This window comes from Mustela nivalis (genome assembly GCF_964662115.1).
Source record: "Mustela nivalis genome assembly, chromosome: 9".
Taxonomy (NCBI): domain Eukaryota; kingdom Metazoa; phylum Chordata; class Mammalia; order Carnivora; family Mustelidae; genus Mustela; species Mustela nivalis.
Window position 1 is genome coordinate 102,991,990 of NC_139028.1, and position 25,958 is coordinate 103,017,947.

The window sequence follows — 25,958 nt, forward strand, 5'->3', positions numbered from 1 at the left end:
GCGGCCAGGTCTATCCCCACCAAGGGGACAGAAACCAGAAGCTCTTGGAGGTTGTGCTGGGAGTGCCTTGGGCAGGGCATGGAAGTCAACGGGATTTCCCAGGGGTCTGCCCCTGTGAGCAGCAGAACACTCTAGAAGGCAGTCCGGAGGTGACAGGACTCCTGGGTTGGAAAGCTAGCCAGCAGCCAAGCCCTCCAGATAGGCTGTTTTGGTCAGTAGCTCATTGTGCATGTCCACTTGGGGAGAAGGCAGGAAAAACTGCAGAGGGGCTTTTGTTAGGGGGGCATGTAAGAGCTGACAAGAGTTCTGAGGGTCTTTTACTCTAGAAGGCGTTCCCTGGCCCACGAAAGCTACTGCTAAGAGCACAGACATGGAACCCAGACGTGTTTTACTGTCCTGGGTTTAAATCCCAGCTAGGCCACCTAAGAGCAATCATAGCCCAGCTGCTCACACACATCTTGGAAATGGGTACCCCGATGGGGGCTATTGGAATGACAGGACCAAATTATGCACAGATCCGTCGGGCATGGGGCCCAGAACAGGCCCTCAGTGAACCACACGATGCCAGCTACGATGTTGGGGGGTGGGGCGGAACTGGAAAGTTGAGTAGACAGAGAGGACCAAGGAGATCCTCAAGGAGACAGGACATGGGGCCTGATTTAGAGTGGGGCTGACGGCGGAACTGGGGGGAGCGGGGGGAGAACACACCGTGACCAAACGTTAGGCTCAGAAGGGCTCTCAGTGCTCTTGCTCAAGGTTCGTTTCTCAGAAGGAAATGAGCCAAGAGAACTAATGGGAACACGTGGAGAAACAGGAGGCTCAGGGGCCAGGAAACAGGAGGAATTTCAAGGAGCAAAAACCCAGGCTTTACAGGGAACCAAGGAAGAGGGGACCAAAAATGCAAAAAGGGGAAAGGCTGGCTTCTATTCCTGGTTCTGGAGCTGCAGGGACCGGGACCTCTAAAGCAGAGGGGTGGGGCAGGGAGCAGGAAAGGGTCTGGCCGGGACACGGTGGCGGGAGGCTGGAAGACGCCAGGCAGCAGCTGTAACGCGCACCCATCTTGCCCGGAGGGCCTCGCCCGACAACTGCTTTGAGGCCCACAGTGGTTTCAGGGGTTTCCAGCAGCAGCACTTGGGGAGGGAGCCTCCTGCACAGGTCCCACTCTTGCAGCCAGGCAAGGTGCAACAGACAGGTGGCAGGGACCTGAAACCATCTTTTATTATGAATTTTAACCAGCACCAGACCAGGGAGCAGGTGTGGTGGGCAACCTCCTAGGCATAGTACTGCAGGTTGGCTTTCTTCTTGGCCTGCACCTCCAGGATGCCCTCCATGTAGTCCTCATGCGTGAGTTCCGTGGCGCCCCTGCGCAGTGCGATCATGCCCTGCACCAAGGACAGACAGGCTCTAGGGTGCCTTCCTGCACCCCTGGCCCGGCTCCCAGAGGCCTCGGCCCTCTGAGCCTCTTCCCCCCAACCAGCAGTCTCCACCAGCCAAATGCCCCATCCTGTTCAGCGAAGAGGGGCAAGAAGGCATGAAGTAACCCACTCCCTCACACCATAACTCACCGCCTCCACGCACACGGCCTTGCACTGGGCACCATTGAAGTCATCCGTACAGCGGGCCAGTTCCTCATAGTTCACATCAGGACTGAGGGGTGGGGGGAGGGGGAGAAAGAACCCCACAGGACTCAAGTTACTTAGAGTTACGGGGAGCAGTGGGAGACGACGTCCGCCCAGACTCCCCATCAGCAGGAAGTCCACTTGCCCTAGGACTTTGGCTAATACCCCCTTCCCCGCTATGCCTTGTTCCCTTCTCAGTACAAGGACGAAGGGCAGGTAGGTCAAAGCAGACGCCAGGTTATTTTTGTGTCTCTTGAGCTCTAGCCTTCTGGAAATCTGCACCTAAGATGCCAGGGACTGATTCAGCCTGGAGCGGGGGAGCAAGAAGATGGCTGTCTCCCCTTCTTTCGAGGAGCACAGGCCCTGCATCAGCACAGAGCTGCCTTGCTCTCATGTGCCCAGCATTTCCCTTGATGGTGCCACGACCCCACAAGGTCAGTGGCATTAACCCTAAGCACCAGACAAGAAAACTCGGGCTTCAACAGGTAATACCACCTACTGGAGGTCACACAGATCTGAATCCAGATTCCATCTGGCCCCTGGCTGGACTCCCCAGACCCATGCTGGGCTGTGCTCATCTGCTGGGGTGGAGGAGTCAAGGAAACTGAGGGCCTCCCATGGGGGAGGAAGGGGCAGGGTGATTCTAAGGAGCGGAGCACCCAGAATCAGGGCCTGGACCCCAGCAAGACTCTACCTCAGGCTTCTGGGGGAGAAATGGAGGTGGCATGTAGATTAGTTCTGTGTGGACAGGGAGAGGAGAAGGGGTGAGCAGAGACCAGGGGATGGGGATGCACAGTACGAAAAGCAACAGAGGGCGCTCCGCTGCTGCCCCTTCAGGTCTCAGCGCCTTGCTCATGTCCTTGCTCACCTGACGTTCATCTTGCGGGAGTGGATCTGCATGATTCTGGCCCGGGCCTCCTCATTGGGCATCGGGAATTCAATCTTCCGGTCCAGACGGCCTGAGCGGAGCAGTGCGGGGTCCAGGATATCCACCCTGTTGGTGGCTGCAATCACCTGAGCAAGGGGAGAAGCGCAACATGAAATGAGGAAGATGGGGCTCCCAGACAGACAACCGTCAAGGCCACGACAGGCGGACAGGCAGCCCAGGGTCCAGATCAAACAGCAAGTGTTAAAAAACAATCTCAATTGTAATTCTAGCTGCACTAGCTGGGTAACCGAGAAGGTGCCCTTCCCTCTAAACTCCGCTTTCTTAATCTGTGATGATGATACTCACCTTTACTTGAGTGTTGGGTTGGAACCCATCCAGCTGGTTCAGAAGTTCCAACATCGTCCTCTGCACCTCCCGGTCTCCAGCCTTCTCACTGTCAAAGCTGGGGCACACAAGAAGCCCGAGACACTGGTGAGGCCACAACTTGGCCAGAGCCTTCCCCTTCTCCAGCCACCAAAAGCCTAACCCAACTGTCCAGGACAGGGAAAGGTCTCGCTCAACCTGGGGCCCCCAGCCCAGGACTGACACAGAACAGGTGTCAGAGACTGGAGAGGCTCCTGGGATCAGCCAGGCTGAGGATAAAACAGTTAGCAAAACCAGCCACAGCCCGGGCTATCCCCCTATGCATGTGCCACTGCAAACTAAAGCTTAGAAATACGGGATCCAGACTTGGACCGTAAGTGGGAGCCCAGGCAGGCATCCCTGAGAAGTATCCCTCAGCCTAAGAACACAGGCCAGGCAACCAATAAAGAATGGGAAAAGTACGTTCTAGAAAAGGAACAACAGGTGCAAAATCTCTCTCACCAGGACCAGATGGACACTGATTATGGAGGGGACCTATAAACCAAAGGGATGCTGGGGCGTCTGGGTGGCACAGTTGGTTAAGTGTCCAACCCTCAGTTTTGGCTCCAGTCATAATCTCAGGGTCATGAGGTTGAGCCCCAGCTCCTGCTCTGCATTCAGGGGTGGAGTCTACTTGGGATTCTTACCCTCCTCTTCTCCTTTCCCCTCTGCCCCACCCCACCTCATGTGCTCAACTGCTCGCTCGCTCTCCCTCTAAGAAATGGCCTTAATAAATAAATAAAAAATCTTTTAAAAAAATAAATAAATAAACCAAATGGATACTGGGAAGAAGTTGGGGTGGGGACAGGTCCAGGATGAAGTGGAGGGGAGCAGGGAGAGCCACACAGGGGACTAGGCAGGCCATGCTAAGTACAGCAATGATCCCAAGAAGCAGTAGGGGCCCATGAAGGGCTTCAAGTAGGAAGTTTGTGGGAGGGAGTGTGAGTACCCGTGAGGAAAGCAAGCAGGTATGAAAGGAACATGCTGGCAGCCGTGAGGAGAATGAATGGTCAGGGAAAAAGCAAGGAAGCTAGTTAGAACAGAATTCAGGACGTAAAACCACAAGAGCAGAGCTGCTGCCACTATTCCAGGGGAAGGAGCGAACGGGGTGGGAAACAGCTGGAATTTACAACAATCTCCTCTGTGGCACTCAGCACCCCCTTACCGCTTAGTGCCGATGGCATCCAGCTCATCGATGAAGATAATGGACGGAGCTTTCTCCTTGGCCAGGGCAAAGGCATCCCGGACCAGCTTGGCACCATCCCCAATGAACATCTGCACCAGCTGGGGGCCAGCCAACTTCAGGAATGTAGCCTGGTGAGGGGGCATGGTGACCAGAGTCAGGCCAAAGGCACTAAGAGAGGTCCCTCTGAGCCCGCTTGGTAGAGCTTTAGCTTCTGACCTTTCCTTCTTCATTCGCCCCCAAAGCACTTACCTTGGTCTGTGCAGCACAGGCCCGAGCCAGCAGGGTCTTCCCCGTACCTGGGGGGCCATACATCAACACCCCTTTTGGAGGCTGGATCCCCAAGTTCTCAAACTTCTCCTTGTGGTTCATTGGCAGGACAATGGCCTCTACCAGCTGCCAGGAAGAAGTCCTGGGTGAGGACAGTGAAGTCTGGAGGGCTCCTACAGCCTGACACTTAATGACTTCAACCCCAACCCTCAACCCTCCTAATGCCAATTCAGGGACATTGCCTCTCCTTCCCCTGCGTCAGAAGGACACAGAATGTTCACTCCCACGAAGGCTGGCTACAGCTGCTCCAGGAACAGCAGGATATGGTTGAGAAGCACCAGAGTAAGAACCAGGAGCCTGAGTTCCAGTCCTGACTCTGGTCCTAAAACTCTGTGACCTTCAACAACTCACTTAATCTCTCTGGACCTCCGTCTCCTAAACTGTTGCATGGCACCCTCCTTACCTCCCTGGGATGCTATAAGAGGCATGTTGGCAATAAGTCAATGAAGAAGAAAAACACAAAAGGCGGGCGAGGCTGCTACTAGCAACCAGGGACTCCCTCACCTCCTGAATCTGCTTGTCCAGGCCCCCGATGTCACTATATTGTTCTGTGGGCCTCTCATCCACCTCCATGGCCTTCACCCGAGAGTCATACTCTGTGGGCAGGGTCTCCAGGATCAGATAGGAGTCTTTGTTCACACCCTGGGGACAGAGCACAGAAGCCTTCAGGTTTGTCCCAGCTCAAGACCTAACTAACTGGCTGGGTGGCAGATGTCTGTAGAGTGAAAGAAAATACAGGACTAGGAAAGACAAGAACCAAAGAGCAAGCTGACAAGCTCGGACTCGCTGGGCTCTCTGCCAAGATTCAGGGCCAACAATGACCTGCGCCTGAGGCAGAGGCTCAACAAGCCAATGGGAGAAACCTCACTGGATAAGCCCTGCCCAGGCTGAGGAACACCACTCACCACCAAGTCTCCTGGCTTTAGCTTTTCAGCATCCACCAACCCAATCACGGGCAAGAAGTATGTCTGTAGGAAAAATTCTAGGCTCAATCTCGGTTACTGCCCTCAATAAAGCACCCTAGTCCTTTCCCACATCCACCCCTCACCCTCCTTAGTTCTATCCCTGAGCTAGCCTCACCTGCCGTGTAGAGGTTTTGATCACTGCACATTTACCCTTCCTCTGGGAATCCAGGTCAATATTGGCACCATCCTCTTCTTGGTCATTGGGATCAACATCTAGAAGCTGGGAAGGGAAAAAGCTCAGTCAAGAAGCCCTGCTCAGCCCCCTGAACTCCTCAGGGCCTAGCATTTCCCAGGCCAAGACAATCTATCCCCTTCTGCAGACTAGCCCCAACCCCAGCAAAAGTATGGCTAAAAGCCAGGGGACTGATAAGAACCCTTTAGGTGTTGCTTTTCTGCCCCCAAGTGCTCTCTATCCCCCAAGTAAAGAGGAAACATGTGTTTCTGAGGCCTCTGCAGGGTATCTATGTGTGTGTGTGTGTGCGCGCGCACGCGTATAGCACCCTAGAAATGCAAACGAGGGAGGTGGCCCCTGGAGGTGAGTTCTAACATGCAACGTGGGCCTCAAAACTTCCACCCACTCTTTTTCCAATGGCCCCATAGCAGGCTGCCTCCAAGCTCGGCTGACCCTTTCTCTTCCCCTCCACATACACACACACCTCGATAACGTTGGACACCAGGTATGGCAGGGTCTTGTTCACTTTTATTTTCTCACTGTTCTCTTTGATCTTGTCCTTCATGGCTTGGAGTTCGTGGGTAACTCGCAGTACTTCACTCTTCATGATCTGGGATGAGGGCGAGTGGAAGCAAATGTTCAGCCTTGGCTCAGCTTATCCAAGGGCCCTGTAACGGGTGAGGCCCAGGCTGCCCAGGGGACCTTCCCGCATCCATTCACTCAGCTCTAAGGCTCTCTGAAGGGTGAACCTGACTGTGCCCACCTCCAGCAGAGGGTAAAACGGGCCAGTCTGGAAACCTCCTGAAGTAGTTGTAGCAGAGGGAAAAGAGCAGGGCCCCGAATCAAGCAAATACAGGTATTAGCTTCTGCTTCTAATTAAGGCCTGGGTACTTCACCACAACAAAAACCTCTGTTTCCCCATCTATAAATGAGGACTTTCTAAAAGATTCTCAAGAGGAATATTTAAACACCTCTGCCGGAAAAGGCAGTCCGATGAATCCTCTCAGACCTGCCCTTCCACCATCCTCTCTCTCTTCAGGTCTCGCTTAAGGCTTAGTTTTTCCTCTTTTTCTAATCTGCGGGCCCTATGTCTTCCCGGGAAGGCCGAGAATATGAAAGAAGCCACTGGGATCTCCAGGGCCTGCCCTGTGGGGGCTTCGCTGCCGGCCACTGGGTCTGTGAGCCCACCTTGATCTCACTGTCCAGCAGCCGCGTGCGCTGGATAATCTCTTCTGTGGACATCTTGAGCACCTCCTCCCCGATTCCATCTTGCTGTTTAAAAAGAAAAAAAAAAATTTTATACACATACATACATACACACGCGCGCGCGCACACACACATATACATATTTATACATATACACACATACACATTTAACTCAGGTCGGGGATTCCGCATCCTCAGATCCCACTCACAGCCTCTGCTTCCCCGCCCATAAAACCAAAATGAAGGAGTCGAGACCCTTGCCCATATCCCAAGCGGCCCCGACCCCGGGACCAGGCCAGACCTTGACCCCACCCCACCCCAGCCACTTCCCACCCTCCCACCAAAGGCGTCTTCCCGCTGGCCCCGGCTCCAGGACCCCCAACTCTCCCAGCGCGTACCTCAGCCTCATCCCACACGGTCGCCATCTTCTCCTGCCGAGTCACTGGACTCTAGAGTTCAGGCAGCAGATTCATATCGTGAAGGAAAAGACCGAAAATAGTACTAGACAGATATTTCAGCCAGAGATTAATACTATCTTTCCGAACGCCTGCTCCTGACCAGGGACAGACTCTCTCTCCAATTCCTGACTCCTGACTAAATTAGTTCCCGCCGCCACTACCGCAACGAATCTGCTTCTCCGATTCAAAAGACAAAACCCGGGACACAGGACCCGCCCCCCCCTCCCCCACCACTCTTGAAACGTAACCACCCTCGTCCTGTTTTAAGCCGGGAGGGACAGGTGGATTTGCTATTATTGGTCGGGGCGCGCAGTGGGCGGAGCCTGGATGCAAAACCGGAAGGGGAGGAAGAAGGGATGGGACCTCGAGGGCCCTTGGGAAATGTAGTCTTAATCTAGCCAGCACCTGAAAGGGCGCTTTGCAAGGGGATGATTCGACCTCAGAATCTGGTGCAACTAGGAATTCGGTGATTCGGGAGCTGGCTCAGCCTCACAAACCATAGACAACATACGCCAGCCGTGTGCAGAGAGCCAAAAAAAAAGACATGCCCAAGGTTACCAGAGAGAATCATTAACCAGTTTTAAAGAGAAATCGCTGCTTCTGTTAACTTCTGAGCAGGTGCCCCAGAACTGCCCACGTGGGAAGAACGGAATTGACAACAACCTCTACAATTAAAAAACATTATGACTCACATCTGTAATCGTTTCTTGTCATCTCAAGGCTTAGGGCAGATCTTTGGGTCATATAAGACTAATTTTTGTTATATCTGTGTCCCATTGCTCTGGAGGATCTCTGCTTATGATTCTAAGGCAAGACCCAGGGAACCCCTAAAATGAACTTCATGTAAGCCACATGACATATATTTTCAGCCAAGCCTTCGCAAAGAACCCCTAAACTTGGTGGGAATCTGTCTAGTGGTTGTCTTTCTTTCTTTTTTTCTTTCTTTCTTTTTTTTAAGATTTTATTTATTTATTTGACAGACAGAGATCACAAGTAGGCAGAGAGGCAGGCAGAGAGAGAGGAGGAAGCAGGCTCCCTGCCAAGCAGAGAGCCCGATGTGGGGCTGGATCACAGGACCCTGGGATCATGACCTGAGCCAAAGGCAGAAGTTTTAACCCACTGAGCCACCCAGGTGCCCCTGTCTAGTGGTTTTCTTGGAAGCAGTTGAAAGCAGCAATTTCTTCAAATGACAGCATTTTCTAAAGGTTAAGTGACTTGCCCAAGGTTGTTCAGTGAGTCCTCCCAGAAGCTGCTGACCCCAAATTCACACTTGTCAGAGCTGTCTGACGGGAATCAAGAAGATTGGATGAGGAAGAAGCTGTCCTGTCTGCACTGCCCCAGCACACCCACAAAAAGAGTCAGAATCGCTGGGCTCAGGTACAAACAGTTTATTTTTCTATAAAGAGCAAAGTACAAAGAGGCAGAGAGGGCAGCCGAGCCTGGAGGAGCAACAGTGGGCAGGCCCTGGACCCTGGCAGGTTGGAGGAGGCCGCTGCCCAGGGCTAAACAGGGTCTAAGGTGTGACCAGTCAGGGGCCTCCAGCAGGATGATGGACAAGGAGCAGGGAGAGATGAGGCAGAAGCCCAAGGCTGCTGGTTGGATTCACACAAAGCCAGGCTTCATGGAGGAGCGGCGGCAGTTGGGGCAGCTCCGTGTCCCGTTGTTCTGCAGGCACCTTGGGAGGCAAAGGAGTTCTGTCCATTCACTGAACCCAAGCTTCTGTCCTGGGCCTGGGCTCTCTCTCCTTCCCTCCCCTCTGCAGGAGCTGGGACGGCCCCCAGGCTCCTCCTGGTGGCCCTGCTTGCCCCTGGCACTCAGTCCTGGGGCTTCCAGGAAGTCAGTAGTCAGGAGGTCAGCATGGAGGCCAGTAGCTGTCACAGCCCTGAGGCAGGTCTAGCCTTGGGTGTGTGAGTCCCATGGCCTTTGAGAGGCCTCTCTGAATTCTCTCTGGGGAGAATCGTGATGGCCACCTCCTAGGGCTGCTGGAAGGATTCAATGAGTTATTACAGGGGAAGCTTTTAGAACACGCTTGGAACTCAGAGGGGGCTACATTCAGTGTTACTACTGTGGTCAGGCCAGCGGGGGCCCCAGCGTACCCCAAAGATACCGTCGGTGCCCCCTGCCCACCGGCCGGGAGCCCTCACCTGAGGTGGAAGATGTGGGAACACGGCAGGGCCTGCAGCCGGCTATTCCTCTCACCGATGGACTCACCACACAGGCCGCAGTAGAGCTCGGTCTCCTCCACGCACTCGTGGAAGCGCACCACGTGCGCCCGCAGCTCACGCTGCAGCCCCTTGCTGCGGCAGATGCTCTCGCTCAGGCAGTGCAGCTTGAGTTGGCTCAGCTGGGGCCAGCGGGGACCAGGTCAGTATTGGTGAGCACCACCACCACCCCCTTGCCCGGCCCGAGAAGCTGTCCCCGGGGCCCCACCCAGCGGTCAGGACACACAGGGTCTGGTCCCGGAGGCCTTCTTGCCTCTCGGATGGGCCTAGGAAACCAGTCCTGCCCTCTCCCGGCCTCGGTTTCCCCTTGTGCAGAATGACAGGGTGGGTGAGGCAGGAGGTCCAAACCCTTAGAACTCGCCAGGAACCCCATGTTTATGAAGGACTTTATTGACCAGATCCGCTGCATTGACTCCATCTGCTCTCCTGTTTTTGTTAATTAAATACACACATCAGGTCAGCATTTCTGACCGACCTGAGATACTTGGGTAAAACTGAGTTGCTATAACCTATCCAAAAACAAAGATCTTTGGCATTTTAGTTGGGCTCTGCACCAGATCTCAAAGAAATTCGTATCTTTTAGATACTGAGCCTGTTTTCAACATTTAAAGGTTTGGATACAATCATTAAATTCGAGAGGCCACATATACTACAGGAGGAGCACGGACTTAGGAGTTAAGACAGACCAGGTACAAAGTGTGGGACCTGGAGCACCTTCCCTGAGCCTCAATTTCCCTACCTGTAAAATGTGGCTTGGAGTGCCCACCTTGCCGGTAGACAGTGAAGAGTGGGACCAATACCTAGAAGAGCCTGTGTGTGCCCAGCTCTTAGCAGACCCACTGTTGGAGGTTTTAATGACCACCAAGAAGCTCTGAGGAATTCTGATGTCCTCTGAGCTGTGGAATTCTTCCCTGCCCTCTAAAGTGCTCTGTGTGTGAACGAGAAACAGCCAGGGTCTGGGAATGGGTTGGGGGCAGCTCCTGGAGATCCAGAAGGGTTCAGGGAAGCCCTCTCCCCACACCCCAGGTCCCATTGGGCTCTTGATTCCAGACCCAGGAGACAGAATCAGGTCTGACCTTGTTCCCCACTTCCTCGGCCAGGTCCTGGGCTTTCTCGATGGCATCCAGAGCCTGAAAGGCAAGCACAGGCCAGGGCTGCAGGCAGAGCTGTCTAACAGAGGCCTTGGCCCCCAGGAAAGGAAGGGGCCGAGAGGGGCAGGCCTGGGGAGGGCAGCATCGCTGGCCGGCTGCCCTGCGTATGAACGTAGCAAAAGCAGGCTGGAGCCCAGTCACAGAGCTGTGTGGTCAAGTTACCTGCTGCCTCAGTTTACTCAGATACAGAATGGGAAGAATATTCCTGTCTTACTGAGTGTCGTGAAATTGTGAAAGCCGTTAAAACATCCTGAGTTGCAACCCAGCTCTGGCCCTTTGCTAGCTGTGGGTCTGGGCACATCATGGGACTTCTCTGAGTCTGGAAAATAACTTGGAATGGACTCACCTCATGGGATTCAGGTGAGGCTGATGTTAGACAAAATCTCTGAAAGAGTCCTGCCCAGGACCAGCCCCACAGATTGTAGGCTGACCTACTGGCTCCAAATGGGAGCACTGGGGAGAGCCAGGGGCTGCAGGAAACGGGCCTGCCTCACCTTGTCCAGCGCCTTCCTGGCTATCCAGCATTTGGCCACGCCCAGCAGCACCTGCACCTGTCCCAGGCGGTTTCCAATCTCAGTCATGATGCTCATGGCGGAGTCGTACCTGGGGAAGGCTGTCTGCACAGCCAGGGGGAGGGTGCAGTCAGACTGGGCCAGGCCTGCCACCCCTCCCTGTGCACCCCAGGGAACTCACCTCCAGGTCCCCACGGCTCCGGTGGATGTCAGCAAAGCAGAGTAGGCAGAGCGCCTGTAGCGGCCGGTCCCCGTGCTGTAGAGCAATCTTCATAGATTCCTGTGAAGGGAGGCTGGAGGCTCAGGCCTGCACACCTGCCCCCCCAACGCTGGGGTGTCATTATTCAGTGAGCCCCTCTGGCAGGGCAGCCCAAGGATCGCCAACATCCTTGGGGCCCAGTACACCTAGCACGGTACTGTGGCCCCACTTACGGCCCCACTGAGGCCTCACAACATCCAGGGAAGTGGACAGAGATGACTCGATCGAGGGCACCTGGCTGGTAAGTTGCAACACAGGATTTGAACCCAGGTCTGTGGCACTCCAGAGACCGGCTCTCCTGCTTAAAGTGCCCCACAGAGGGGATATGTCCGGGGAGGGCAGAGGGAAACCCCCTCCCCTGAGAATGGACTGGAAGGGAGTGAAGTTTTGCAGCCAGAGGCAGGGGTGAGGGGTGGAGGGTAATTAGAACAAACGCATCCTCCAGGGACTCATGGAGAAGGGGGTCAAGGGGAGATCTTGGGGCCCTGAGAGGGCTGATAGGGAAGGGGGACATCCTAGCCCACACCGCCACCCTCCACCTGCCCATCTTCCCTCCTGCCCCACCTCACAACACTCCATGGCGCTGCCCAGGTGGCCCAGCAGGCGGTAGGCCACGGCCATGTGGTACTGGCTCATGGCCCGGTACTTGAGGCTCCAGCCTTTGCCGTAGTCGCTAACGAGCTCTGCGGCCTTGCAGGGGAAGAACAGGGCTTTCTCGTAGTCCTGCGGGGGACACAGGGAGGAGGTGGGACAAGAATGGGGCACACTGAATGGGAGGAGCTGCCCTGAAGTCCAGGGTTCTAGGGCCTGCCTTCTCCATCAGCTCAGAGGCCCCGCTGGTGTTCACTCACTCACTCGGGCTCCCAGGAGCGAGTGGTCCAGGCAGAGGGAACGGCCACCGGAAAGGTGTGCGCTCCATGAACGGAGGAATTCTCATCTGTTTGCGGACGCATCCCAAGAGCCTAGCACAGTTCTTGGCACTTAGTTCTTAGCACAACGGATATTTGTTGAATGAAAGAATGAGTGAGAAGGCACAAAAATACAGCTGGCGTCTCCTCTCACACAAAGGGGGAGTACCGGGCCCCCCACTCGTGTTTGCCCTCCAGTACGCGGCAGCGGGTGCTCACCAACGGCTCAGTGCCCGCTTGCCAGCGCCGTCGGCGCCGAAGAACGTGGAACAGACTCACTGAGGCAGTGAAATCATCCTTTCTTTCTCCTCAAACCTCCAAGTACTCTTTCTACTTGTCTGTTATCAGCTAAAGCCCTTGCTTCATACTCCACAGGGAAAACAGAAGAAAGTCAGAGAGGACTCCCTTCTCCACCAAATCCTCGAGATGGACCACTCTGTCTCCTTCCTGCCACTCTAGAGAAGGACCCCGGCTCCTACAGAAGTGAGTTCCTCCACGGGGCTTTGGAACCAAGCCTCCATCTCTTTCGACTCAATCACTCCCATCGTTGTACAAATGCATTCTGCCATTTCTTACCTCATTAAAAAAAAAAAAAAAATCAATCAGGGGTGCCTGGGTGGCTCAGTGGGTTAAAGCCTCTGCCTTTGGCTCAGGTCCTGATCCCAGCGTCCTGGGATTGAGCCCCGCATCGAGCCCCGCATCGGGCTCTCTGCTCAGCAGGGAGCCTGCTTTCTCCTCTCTCTCTCTCTGCCTGCTTCTCTGCCTACTTGTGATCTCTGTCTGTCAAGTAAATAAATAAAATCTTAAAAAAAAAAAAAAACAAAATCAACCTCATGTCCCTTCAGCTACAGCCCTATAGCTCTGCTCTTTCTCGTGGGAAATCTATTCGATCTTTCACTTCATATCTAACAAGCATCTCCAAGTTCATATGACCAAAAGAGAACTCTTGATAACCCCAACAAAGGCTTGTTCCTCACAAATTTTGTTACGTACTTTTTTTTAAAGTTTTATTTATGTAAGTAACCATTGTGCTCAACATGGGGCAGGACCTCATGACCCTGAGATCAAGAGTCCCACGCTCCACCAACCAAGCCAGCCCAGTGTCCCTTATGGGGCACCTTTTAAATTTGAATGCATGTAAGTGTTTTACAGCTTCAGAAGTTTTTAATTTAATTTTTTTAAAAGCAAAAAAATAGAAAATGGAATTATTAACATAATCCATTAATTATGATAATGTTTAATTATAGGATTACTATAATATAATAATACAATATACCATTAAAATAAGATATTATTATATTACAAAGTATTATATTACATTATAGTACTATAACCACACAGAAAAAGATAATTATTTCAAATGACCTTGGAATGTATGTCCTTGGACGTTCATCCAAAGTGGGATATTTGACAAAGACAAAAGAAGGGCAAAGAAATCTTAAACTTCCTTCAGTTGTCTCTTTTTTTAAAAAGTAATATTGGGGGGCGCCTGGGTGGCTCAGTGGGTTAATCCTCTGCCTTAGGCTCAGGTCATGATCTCAGGGTCCTGGGATCGAGTCCCGGATCGGGATCTCTGCTCAGCGGAGAGCCTGTTTCCCCCTCTCTCTCTACCTGCCTTTCTGCCTACTTGTGATCTCTGTCAAATAAATATTTAAAACAAAAAAAAAATAAAATAAAATAAAAAGTAATATTGGTATTATCTTTGGGAAGTTTTTGTTTTGTTTTGTTTTATTTGTCAGAGAGAGAGCGAGCGAGAGCGAGCACAGGCAGACAGAGTGGAAGGCAGAGTCAGAGGGAGAAGCAGGCTCCCCGCGGAGCAAGGAGCCTGATGTGGGACTCGATCCCAGGACGCTGGGATCATGACCTGAGCCGAAGGCAGCTGCTTAACCAACTGAGCCACCCAGGCGACCCTCTTTGGGAAGTATTTTGTAGGATAAAATAAATATGCAGTCGTGTTGCTAAAAGCCAACATTTTCAGTCTAAGGACAAAGAGAGTCCAGATTAAAATAAATTAAGGGGGTGTCTGGGTGGCTCAGTGGATTAAGCCGCTGCCTTCGGCTCAGGTCATGATGTCAGTGTCTTGGGATGGAGCCCCACATCGGGCTCTTTGCTCAGCGGGGAGCCTGATTCTCTCTCTCTCTCTCTCTCTGCCTGCCTCTCTGCCTACTTGTGACCTCTCTCTCTCTGTCAAATAAATAAATAAAATCTTTTAAAAAATAAATAAATAAATAAATAACTAAATAAATAAATAAATAAAGGAAAATCCTGAAACATTAGATTTGAATTGCAAATATTAGCATAAACTTCAGGGGTCTTGGCAACTACAAAGACTTCGAAGCCATCACAACCCAGTAGCAATGAGCACCTTAGAACCCACATTTGGTCTTCAATACAATTTCCCACCAAAAACAACCCAGAGAAATGACTGATTCCAGGTCTGGGGCAGGGAATATACAAATTGAGCCTGGGACAGTTTATTGTTCCAGAAAACAAAAGCACTTTCAGTGTTTAAATTAAGTCTCTCCAAAAGGACACAGGAGCCTTATTGAAGGAATTCCATTACCTAAAGTCACAATAATTTGAGCATCACAAAGCACAATATTGCTATTAACTGAAGAAGACTGCATATTTCTTTAAAATCCAGGATTTCATAACAGTACTCCAAAAAGCAAAACAAATGAGTGTGGTCACTGAAGGCAGCTATGACTTTGACTCCTCCTCATCAAAGTAGGAACTAAAGGAAAGGAAAAAGTATTTATTCCATCTTTCCTCTAGGAACTGCCTTTCAGAGGAGCCAACTAGCCCTAACTGATGGGGGAGAGTTCTTCCTTAGAGAAAACCCCAACAACTGTGGAAGGATAGGTGGAACTTTGAGATCGGCATTTCCTTTCAGTTGAAATAAGAGAACTAATTCAGGCAAGAAACATCACTGGATGTTAAATCCATTATGGAAACTGTGGCCGCAGAACTGAATTTTTTCCCAGGGGGCCAGAGCGTTACCCCCCCCCCCCCCCGCCGCCCCCTGCGCCAGTTCACCTGCTGGTCACAAAGGGAAAAAACGTTAACCCTAAAACAGAGGGATGGGGTTGTCGCCCCCCTGCTACCGGAGGTGATAAAACACGCAACAACGCTTACAGTCTTCTCGCCAAAAAGGTGTGACCCCCCCTGGTCACTAAGCTCTAGTTTGCAAGGGAGCAAAGGGGAGGAAGAAAAGAGACAATTCACAGTCACGTGACTCCTCGCGGACGGATGGGACGATGAGATGAAAGCTATTACAGGGCAGTCAGTTTGCCTTGTTAGACAAATCCTGGAAAACGAAGGGGAAGGGAGAAATCTTCCACTGGAATAGACTTAGGAGACAATGCTCACTGCTCGCGTGCCTCGGGTCTGTGTTCCAATTTATAGAAGCCAAGGGTAGAGGCGTGTTTTCAGGATAAGCAGAGAAACTCAAGAGATAATTGGGATTATGTAAGAAAGTGTCCTTATATAAGAAAATGTCTCTCTTTTTTTCTTTCACAGATGCATACTGAACTACTTTGGGGTAAAATATCATGATGTCTATAATTTCCCGTCACAACGCTTCAGTTAAAAAGCGTAAATCAAATATGGCATCATAGTAATTAATCATTGTTCAGTCTACGTGGTGGGGCTGTGGAGTCTCCATATATCCTTCTCTCGATTTTCCTGTATAGTTAATTGTCTTCATAATAAAAAAGGTTTTAAAACACCCCATTCTTCTCCCATCTAGCAAATCTGAGTGGGTTCTTCCTATGTCTGGTTGCTAAAAACAAAATCCTCGGGCTGGTCCGGGATGAGCTTCGTTTCCTCGTACCCCACCTCTGATTCATCAGCATTTAATAGCCATTGGCCCCAAGATTTATTAAGCATCTACTGTGTGCCCAGCACCAACATGCCCCATGGGTCAAGCACAGCCTGGATGCCTAGGGGTCCCAGGAGAACAAGCACTTGACCAGAGACAAGCCATGGGTTCCTGGAGCCATCAGTTCATCCCGACCTGCCTTCTCCCCTCCCCCCTTACCTCTTGGTTCTCACCACCTGCTCCATCCTTCTCACACACGTGTAGCAGCCATGCTGGCCTCCACCGTCCCTGGAACCAGGCCAGCTATGTCCCCACACCGTCCCAACCCAGGGCAGGGTTTTGCTTTCGCTGTTGTCACGGTTAACCCTCTCATGTGCTTCCAGTCATCAGACTGATAGCTCCATTATGAGGCCTTCCAATCACCTTATTTGAAATTTGCAACACCCCATTCTCGGCACTTCCACCTCCTTTTCCGCTTTCCTTTCTCTTAAGCACTTTCTGGCCCGCTGCATGATTGATGTACTGTTTGTGTTTATTTGACTTTTTCTGGAATGCAAGCTTCACAAGGCCAAGGGCTTTGCTGTTGTCTTCATTGCTTGCATCCCAAGCCCACAGAGCCCAGCACAGAGCAAACAGTCAATAAATACTTGAGGAATGAGTCCTTACAACCGCGCTGGAGGGTGGGCCCTATCCTCCCCGGTTTTATAGATGTCCCTACCACGGTTCAGAGATAAGAGATGTCAAGACCACAGAGCAGACACAGGGCAGTATGGGTTCATGGCCAGTCCTCACAAGGAGCCTCCCATTCCCCCAGGAAGGCAAACAGACCAAGGTGTGAATCCTGGCCCTGCCTTTCCTGCTAAGCCCCCACCTTCCTGGGTGAGCCTTCCTTCTCAGACTGTCCTGCATGGGAGGACTGAGCAAGGTTCTGAATGGGGAGCGTGGCTCACAAGAGGGTGACAGGGGACCCGAGCCCGCCCCCTGCCCCCGCCCGGCCCCTGCGCCCCGGGCCCACCTTGACCTGGGCGTAGAAGCTGCCCAGGCTGCAGCAGACGCGACACTCGAGCATGGCGTCGTCATTGTTGTGGGCATAGCGCAGGGCCTTCTCGAAGCTCTCCAGGGCCTTCTGGAAGAGGCTGAGGCCCAGGAAGGCATTGCCCATGCTCAGGCTGACCTGGCCGCCGAGCTGGGCGCCGGCCCTGGTGCCCGGGAGGCCGAGGCAGGTCTTGCAGTAGGAGATGGTCTTGTGGAACTCACAGAGCTTCTCGTTGCTGCGCGCCAGGTTCAGGTAGCTCTCCAGAAGGAAGTCAGCATCCTCCAGCTCCCGCGCGGTGTCGATCTGCACCACAGCGAACTGCCCGCGGGTGGGGGCGGGGCGGTCAGCCCGGCCTCCGAGCTTCACACCAGGGCCTCCTCCCTGCCTCACAGCCAAGGCCTCGGGTGAGTCCTCTGCTCTCTGGCCATGGGCTGGATGCGCCAGACTCAGAGCCACACTCAGACCCATAGCCCTCACCTTTCGGTCTCAGCCTACCTGGGCCACCCACCCACCCTCTACCCCCAGCCCCAAACCTGGAGCCCAGGCACCCGCCCCAGGCTCCAACTCAGAATCCCAAACGGGAAGGCTGGAAACTAGCTGCCAGACCCAGCCTGGAGACGGCCAAACCCTGAAGTGGAAAAGCTCTGCCTCAGTCTCAGGGCCAAGTTCAAGGCCGCAGGGTGTTCGACTAGACTCCGAGCCCCCGTGGGGCGGCTAGCCTGGGGGACAGGGGGTGTCTGAGGCGGCGGGAGGGTCGGAAGCCTGGGGATAACCAGCCTGGGCCCACCTTCAGCATCTCCTTGTAGCGGCCCATCTCCGAGTGTGCTGTGACCAGGCAGCCCAGCACGCGGAAACGCCCCACGAGGTCCGCGCTCTTCTCCAGCACCTTCATCCACACGTGCAGTGCCTTCTCTGTCTGGTTAGACTGGTACAGCTGGAGCCCCTTCTCAATCTGCTGCTTCGTCTGGTCCTGCCCCATCCTTCCAGAGCCCTGGGCCACAGGAGGACGGAGAGACCCTGGTGGCTCTGGGCTTCTAGGCGTTCATGGCAGGGCCCCTAGTGCCAGTTGCCCACGGAGCCCCAGGAAGGAGAGCCGCACCAGGCAGGAGCCGAGCAGGGCCTGGATGGAGAGCGGGCGCCACCCTGGGAACAAAGCTGGTCCGGCCCCTGTCTGCAGCTGTCCCTGCCAGTTGGGGCCACGTGGCCGCGGAGGAATGTCAGCCACAATGTCACGCGGGCCTCAGCTGTACCCACCCCCAAGCTGGGAGGCAGCTGCCCAGGGATCCAGGCACCCTGCTCCCCAGGCACCCCCTTTGGTGTCTCTTCAGCTCCTCTGACACTGACCCCAACTTCCCTGGCAGAGTGGGCCCTCCAGGCAGTCTGGCCAAGGAGCCGCCTCCAGGGACGGGCTGAGGGCCTGGAGGAAGCAGCGATGCAGTGAGGCAGGTGGCCAGCCCTGAGACCTGCCTCTCCCTATCACAGCCCTCTCCCTAGAACTACCCTCCCTCCGGCTTTGATTCTGGGATTTGCTGGGCACCGACAGCTCTAATCCATAGGCATGCCCACACCATTCCCAACATCTCGTCCTAGCTCACAGTATGGCCCAAGCCAAGTCATTCACCCCTCCATGCCTCAGTTTCCTCATCTGTCAAATGAGGGTAATCATGACCTCATAAACCCTGACTCAGGGGTTGTTTGAGCAGCACAGGGTGGTGGGGAACAGCGGGGCCCCTGGACCCAGGCTGACTTTGCCTTTTATTAGCCGTGTGGACAGTATGACTTTGGGCCAGAGTGTACCACTACCCACCGCAGTGGACTGCTGGAACTGATGACTTATTAGTTGATGAGGACGTAGAAGAGCGGGAGGTCATCCCAAGCTGTGTCCGTCTGCTCCATGACACACCGCCTACCAGGGACAGAAGTTGACCCCTGAAGGGTTAAGAAGTGTCCCAATCCCAATCCCCACCCCAGTTTGAAAGGTCCCTAATAATGAGCTCTAACGCCAGACACTGTGGAGAAGGGCAGTGTCTTATTCAGGGAGGAGACTCTTAAAATGTGGGGGCTCCTAGTACTGAGAGGCCCAGGTAATGGGGCCCCGCCAACTCCATCAGCTCGCCTCCCCCATTTTTCTCCTTCCTCTCTGCACACCAGAGAGGCTCCTTCTTGCTCCGGGGCAAAGTTCATCCTTTCAGTGTGGACAGTTTTTAGTACATTCACAAATTTGTGCATTGATCACCACTCATTCCAGAACGTTTTCACCATGTCAAAAAGAAGCCCATACTGATGACCAGTCACTCCATTCCCCCAGTTATAGTGGAATTGTGTCCTCCCTGATTCATATGCTGAATTCTCTTTTTAAAGATCCTCTTTATTTATTTGAGAGAGAGAGAAAGAGAAAGAATGTGCAGGGAAAGAGGCAGAGAGAGAAGCAGGCTCCCCACCGAGCAGCGAGCCCGACGCAGGGCTCGATCCCAGGACCCCAAGAACATGACCTGAACTGAAGGCAGATGCTTAACTGGCTGAGCCACCCAGGTGCCCCAATTCTTTTTTTAATTTTTAAAGATTTATTTAGTTACTTGAGAGAGAGGGAGAGGGTGCGAGAGAGTGTGCACACATGGACCCAGGGAAGGGGCAGAGGAAGAGGGAGAGAAAGAATCTCAAGCACGTTCCATGCTGAGGACGGAGTCCAGTGCTCGGGGCTCAATCTCACCGTCCTGAGATCACAACTGGAGCCGAAATCAAGAGTCAGACATTTAACCAACTGAGCCACCCAGGCTCATAAATTGAATTCTTTTTTGTTGTTGTTTTTAAAACCTCAGAGACTCCTCTGAGTGTGTGTGTGTGTGTATTTTAAGATTTTATTTATTTACTTGACAGAGAGAGGGCACAAGCAGGGTGAGAGGCAGAGAGAAGCAAATCAGCAGGGATCCGGAGCATGGGATCCCAACCTGGGACTTGATCCCAAGACCCTGAGATCACGACCTGAGCCAGAGGTAGATCCTTAACCGACTGAAGAACCCAGGCTCATATGTTGAGTTCTTAACCCCCAGATGGGATGTACTTGGAGACACCATCTCTAACGAAGTAAAGTGAGGTCATTAGGGTGGGCCCTAATCCAGGTTGACTAGTGACAGATCAGGACACGACACACAATGTAAGACCAAGTGAAGACACAGGAAAAAGACAGGCCCTCTACAAGCGAAGGAGAGAGGCCTCAGAAGGAAGCCACCCTCTCAACCACCTGATCGCTGACTTCTGGCCCCTGGAACTGTGAGAAAATAAATTTCTATTGTTTAAGCCACTCAGTCTGTGGCACTTTGATGTTTAGGTTTAGTTATTTAAACAATCTCTACACCAGTTGTGGGGCTCAAACTCATGACCCCGAGAGATCAAGAGCCGCACGCTCTGTGGGAAGCCAGGCGCCCCATTGATAGTTCACTGCGGGAGCCGGAGCAAACCCATGTACTCCGCAGCCTCTATCTGCTTTCCATGGAACTGTCTAATCTGGCCATTTCATGTAAATGCAATCATACAATCCGTTGCCTTTGGGGACTGGCTTCTTTCACTTAGCTTCACGTTTTCAAGGTTCATTGGTGCTGGAAATCAGTACTTCATTTCTTTTTATGGTTAGTAGTATTCATGGTCTGGATCTACCATTTTATTTAGCCATTCATTAGCTGGTGGACATTTGGGGGGTTGTTTCACTTTTTTGGCTTTGGTAAAGAGCAACGGCGCTATGAACATTCGTGTACAAATCTTCCTGTGTTCATCGTGTTGATTTCTTTAGCTTCTGAAGAATTGCCAAACTGTTTGCCCCAGGACCTTTGTACATCTTGATTCTTTTCCTCCTCCCCACCCCAACGTTCTGCCTAGTGACATTCTAGTTAGGGTGAGTCAGCTTGTTACGCTCTCATGGAGAATTACATTCCATTCTGATACAAGACTTCTCTCTATAATTTTACAGTCATCAGTAAGGTCATTTGCTCATCATCTGTTTCTCCGACTCAGATGTGTGAACAATGATGTCTCAGCCACCACTATCTCTAGAGCAAGGCCAGGCACACACGGATTACTCAGTAAATGTGCTGAATGAATGAATGAATGAATGGGAAAAAGGTCTAATTTTTGAAAGGTAAAGCAACTGTTGCAGGTTTCACAGCCGATCTGCCATGTTCCTGCCCCAGCCCGGGGCAGAGATGGCTTCCTGTTTACTGTGAGCAAAGTAGGTCCAGAGAGGGGCAATCTGGAGCAGTGGGCACATCACCGGCTTAGGGGTCTGTGCGCCAGGGTCACAGCCCAGCGGAGGTGGAGGGGATGAGGCAAGGCCACCAGGACTCCCCAGGGGGAAGTTCTTTGCAACCCCCACCCCAGGAAGCTAGGAGAGGAGGCGAGAGGGAGTGAGAGAGTTGGCTGGGCTCTTCCTCTCATCTGGGAAGGTGGGTCCTCAGTGAAAGTTAACTCCCGGAGGGGAAGGAAGCTGGGCCCACATGGAAAGTGCTGAAGGGCTGGCAGATTTTCTCCCACTCACTAGTCCAGACCCGAGCTTGGCGGGAAGGAAAGGATGTGGGCAGCCTGCTTCTGTGCCCCAAAGGAGTCTGGGAGCTTCTTGGGTACCTGGGAACTTAAGGGATCCCAAAACTTGAAAATCTGACAGGAGGAAGGTTTTCTCTGCCCCAGGCTCTGCCCTTCGCTGACTACTGCATACACTTATGTCAAGGTCCTGCTCTGTTAGGACAAGGGCTGTGATTTGTCTTTGTATCCTGAGCCCCCGCACAGCCCCTGGAAAAGTGAGAGACTGGCAGATGACAACTGACATTTTCTGGGCTAAGCGTTTCCTCCAGTTTATAGATAAGGAAACTGAGGCACGGAGCAGTAACACGACCTGCCCCAAACCACACAGCCAGAGACAGAGCAGGGACTGGATCTGAGCGACGTGACTTAGGGGTCCCACTCTTAACCAAGACACTATTCCTGACGAGGAGGAGGGAGAGGGAGAAAAGTAAAGAGAACGGGAGACCGATTTCCGGAAATCACAGTGATCTTTACCTGACACACAACAAGCTCCCTGGGAACCCTAGCCAAGGCTCTGGTCAGGGCAGCTGAAAGAGAGGTATATGGAGAAGGCTAGGGAGAAGCTCAAAAGTCAAGCCTACTCACCCATGCCCAGCAGTGAAGCGGACATATGGCCCCTGGAAATTGGAAGGACGAGCCACAAAAATCAAACGGGCTTTTCTGGGCCACTTAGCCGCCCAGGGGGGTACGACACAGGGGCGCAGAGCCTTCTACCAAGTGCCATCTGTGTCAGGCACCAGCTACAGGCCTCCCAGGTTAGACCCCTGCTTTCTAATCAAAAGTAGAAAATCTAAGTTTGGGCCTGAAGCAGGGGTCTTGCGTCTCCATCTGGCACGTGAGCGCTGAAGAGGTCTGTGTCTGTTGAGCTCCATCTGTTACCTGGGAGAGTTCAGACAAAACTCTGTATTTCTTGCTTCTCCTGGAGACCAGGGGCTCAGGCAAACCAGGCCCTGGGATTCCGCACGGGAGAGACCCATCTTGCTCCCAGTATTCTCGCCTTGACACGGAGGCTGAGGGTCCCTTGTCATCTTAGACGAACCTCCTTCCATTCACTTGCATCACCTGTTCCAGAAGCACGACAAACATTAACCCAAGGGGACCGTCCCAGGCCCCCTCTGCCACGATTTGTGGGATCCTCAGTTTGTCCTTCTCGAGGAATTCATTTTCCGCCTCTCTGGTAAGGCTTCTATGAATATCAAATGAAGACATAAAACAAGAACTTGCTTTGAAAACAAGTTGTGGAACTGAGGCCCCTATAATGGGCCTCCTGAACCTTCCTGGAATTGGCTTTTACTGTCTGTAATAGTGGAAAAACTAGAAATCCTCTATGTCCAGGAGGAAAGTGGTTCAGAAATCATGACATGCTCTATAGCCTCTAAAAATGAAAGTTGTAGATCCTGGTGTACATACCCAGATGGAAGGGTGCCCAGGACATAGTAACTGAAAAAATGCACATAGCAGAACATTCTGTACATTACGGCATGATCTCATTTTTATTAACAGAAATTATATATGTACATAGTTTTTTGTATATAGAGAGAAAAATTCTGGAAGCATACTTACCCCATCTGTTTAACAGTTATCAATGGGCTGTGGGATGGGGAAACGCTCCCTTTTAACTTTTATATACTTAGGGCTGTTAGCAAGTTGAACACGTGTCTGCCAGGCGCGGCCCTGAGCCAATCTCTCATCTTCCCAGCTCAGCTGGGTGGGTGTTTTTACTTTCATTTGGCAGATGAGGAATCTGAGGCAGACAGAATTAAGTCACCTGCCCAAGGTCACAGGGACGGGTGGTATAACCAGATTAAGAGACTCCTGAACAAAGCTTTTCCCACCATACTCTAAAGTCTCTTCTATATAACTGTATTAATGTTTTGCCTTAAAACAACCTTCAAACCCTAAAATGAATTTTTTAAGCTTTTGTTTGAGAGACTGTAAGTGCGTGTGGGGAGAGGAGCGGAAGAGGGAGAGAAGCAGACTCCCCGCTGGGTGGGGGCTCAATCCCACAAATGGAGATCATGACCTGAGCCGAAATCAAGAGTTGGATGCTGGGACGCCTGGGTGGCTTAGTTGGTTAAGTGTCTCCCTTCGGTTCAAGTCATGATCCCAGGGTCTTGGGATGGAGCCCCATGTCAGGGTCCTTGCTCACTGGGGGGACTGCTTCTCCCTCTCCCTCTGCCTGCCACTCCTCCTGCTTGTGTTGCTGTCTGGCAAATAAATAAGTACAATCTTTAAAAAAAAAAAAGCCAGATGCTTAACCGACTGAGCCACCAGGTACCCTAAAATGATTTTTTAAAAGGTCGTGGTGTCAAGTAAGCCTCTGGGCACACTTGACTTTAAGGATGACTGGGTTGGTGACACCCTCAAGGCCGGAGGACCACAGGTAGATGCCTCTCTTTGGGGAGTTCCCAGACTGCCAAAGAGACTGTCCAGCACCAGATGGCCAAGCAGGGGTTGGCACCAACTTCCTCTCGGATGGCGCCCCTGGTGGCTGTCTCGGCAATTGTATTAGAACTCCGGTAAAGTGGCTCTAAGGGACGGGGCTGTCATTTGTTACATGGCCACTGAGGGCCTATGGAGAACTCGGGTATTGGTTGGCAGCTGGCAATCCACAAACAAGGTATGAAATTATTCTCTTTCTTCTGAGTGGGTGGAAATTTCTTTTTCTTTTTAAGGTTTCATTTATTTATTTGAGAGAGACAGCAAAGAGAGGGAACACAAGCAGGGAGAGCTGGAGAGGGAGAGGGAGGGGGAGACTCCCCACCCACCCGATGCAGGGCTAAGATCATGATCTGAGCCGAAGGCAGCCACTTAACGACTGAGCCCCCCGGGTGCCCCCGGAGGGGGTGGAAATGTCTGAATCAAACTCTAATGTAGTGGGGTGGGGGGAAGCACATCAGGAAGCTCTTGAACAGAAGCAACGATCATTTTTGGTATCTGTCTTTTCACTTATTCATTAAATGTTTCCTGAATACTTGCCTGCCAGGCCCTAGGGCTCCAGCGAGAAACAAGACATGCACAGTCCCTGCTGCACAAGGCTCCATTCTAGAGGGGGGTTGAAACCGGGGCCCACCTCAGACCCTCCCAAAGGAATATGCTCTACCAGGACTTCAGAGGTTGACATGGGTTAAAAACCCAACTGTCCTACTTACAGCTATGTGACAAGGACTAGCTTCTCTGTGCCTCAGTCTCTACCTTCCTATGTTGCCAGGTGCTGGGAGGACGGGCAGAACAGCCCCAACATGGGGCTTGAACTCAGGACCCCGAGATTGAGACCTGATTTGAGATCGAATCAGACGCTTAGCTGACTGAGGCACCCAGGTGCCCCTCTTTGGTTTTCTTCACTGCAGAGTAACATCTGGAAGAGTCCTGACCGCTGTTAACTGACTGCCATGATGGAAATTTCTAGGCCCTGCACTGGCCAGTACAGTGTCCTGGTCACATGGAGCTTCAGAGCGAAAGTGAGGAATGAGAGCTCTTAATTTAAATAGCTACAGTGGCTGGTGGCTAGTAGAACTGCACAGCGCAGACAGGTCCGGAGGACAGCCAGATGCAGGGTGAGGCAGGCGGCGTGGCAGGTAAACAGGAGGAGCTGGAGAAGTGGAAGGGACGAGGGTGCAGGGCCACGGCTGGCTTGCGAGGAGGTAGGCTCAGAAAGACCAGGAATGGCAGAAGCAGGTGGCGCAAGCCTAGGGCTGTGAGTTGATTTCAAGGAGGGGGAGGAAAGAACATGTCTTGAGAGGTAGGCTAAGTGAAAGCCAGACACAAAAGGCACATATCCCATGACTGCATTTATAGGACACGTCCAGAATAAGCAAATCTATAGAGCAGTTTCGCGGTTGCCAGGGGCTGGGAATGAGGGGGAGGTGAGAAGGGGAGTGACTGCTAATGAGTACGGGGTTTCTTTTCGGGGTGATGAAAATGTTCTAAAATTAGGTTGTGGTGATGGTTGCACAATGCTAAGATCCAAGGACTTGTCCCCTGTAACTGGGTGAATCGTAGAGGTTTAAAAACACTGAAGCCTCAGGAGGCGTCAGGACAGCGGGATGCCCTTGGGGGCAGAGGCAGTGTTGGTGGGCACACAGGCAGCCCTGGAGCCCTGGAGCCTCGGCGGTGGGAGTGTCAGGAGGGCTCTTCCCAGCTGAAATGTTCCATTTCCCCTCCCGAGACTCTGACTTTGATTTGAAAAAGCAAGAGCCATCCCTAGAGCTGAAGCCTTTACCAGGAAAAGAGAAAAGTCAATGTATGCAGAAG

General features: G+C 52.4%; 2 protein-coding genes and 1 long non-coding RNA gene across 4 annotated transcripts; 1 reads left to right on the forward strand and 2 right to left on the reverse strand.

Moving 5' to 3' along the window:
* Positions 1 to 1,193: 1,193 nt before the first annotated feature.
* On the reverse strand, positions 1,194 to 7,433 carry PSMC3 (proteasome 26S subunit, ATPase 3). Its single transcript, XM_082747754.1, has 12 exons — positions 7,165 to 7,433; positions 6,749 to 6,832; positions 6,045 to 6,170; positions 5,504 to 5,608; positions 5,329 to 5,391; positions 4,928 to 5,065; positions 4,346 to 4,489; positions 4,076 to 4,224; positions 2,854 to 2,950; positions 2,488 to 2,633; positions 1,566 to 1,647; positions 1,194 to 1,382 (listed from the first exon to the last, which is right to left on the reverse strand). Exons 1-12 carry the CDS (start codon positions 7,189 to 7,191, stop codon positions 1,272 to 1,274), a joined length of 1,272 nt encoding a protein of 423 aa, XP_082603880.1. The 5' UTR covers positions 7,192 to 7,433; the 3' UTR covers positions 1,194 to 1,271.
* Positions 7,434 to 8,144: 711 nt separating this feature from the next.
* LOC309873037 lies at positions 8,145 to 16,081 on the forward strand. Its single transcript, XR_014316160.1, has 3 exons — positions 8,145 to 8,601; positions 12,652 to 12,759; positions 15,796 to 16,081. It is a non-coding gene; the product is annotated as an uncharacterized lncRNA (long non-coding RNA).
* RAPSN (receptor associated protein of the synapse) lies at positions 8,598 to 18,282 on the reverse strand. 2 transcript variants are annotated; one of them, XM_082747769.1, is made up of 9 exons: positions 18,232 to 18,282; positions 17,920 to 18,123; positions 17,112 to 17,450; positions 11,933 to 12,091; positions 11,291 to 11,389; positions 11,092 to 11,214; positions 10,523 to 10,576; positions 9,369 to 9,568; positions 8,598 to 8,899 (listed from the first exon to the last, which is right to left on the reverse strand). In XM_082747769.1, the coding sequence occupies exons 2-9, from the start codon at positions 18,109 to 18,111 to the stop codon at positions 8,827 to 8,829; spliced, it is 1,239 nt and encodes a 412-aa protein (XP_082603895.1). In that variant the 5' UTR covers positions 18,112 to 18,123; positions 18,232 to 18,282; the 3' UTR covers positions 8,598 to 8,826. The 2 variants fall into 2 exon arrangements, with proteins under 2 accessions (XP_082603895.1, XP_082603896.1); XM_082747770.1 differs by lacking the exons at positions 17,112 to 17,450; positions 17,920 to 18,123; positions 18,232 to 18,282 and adding an exon at positions 12,220 to 12,555.
* Between the last annotated feature and the right edge of the window lie 7,676 nt (positions 18,283 to 25,958).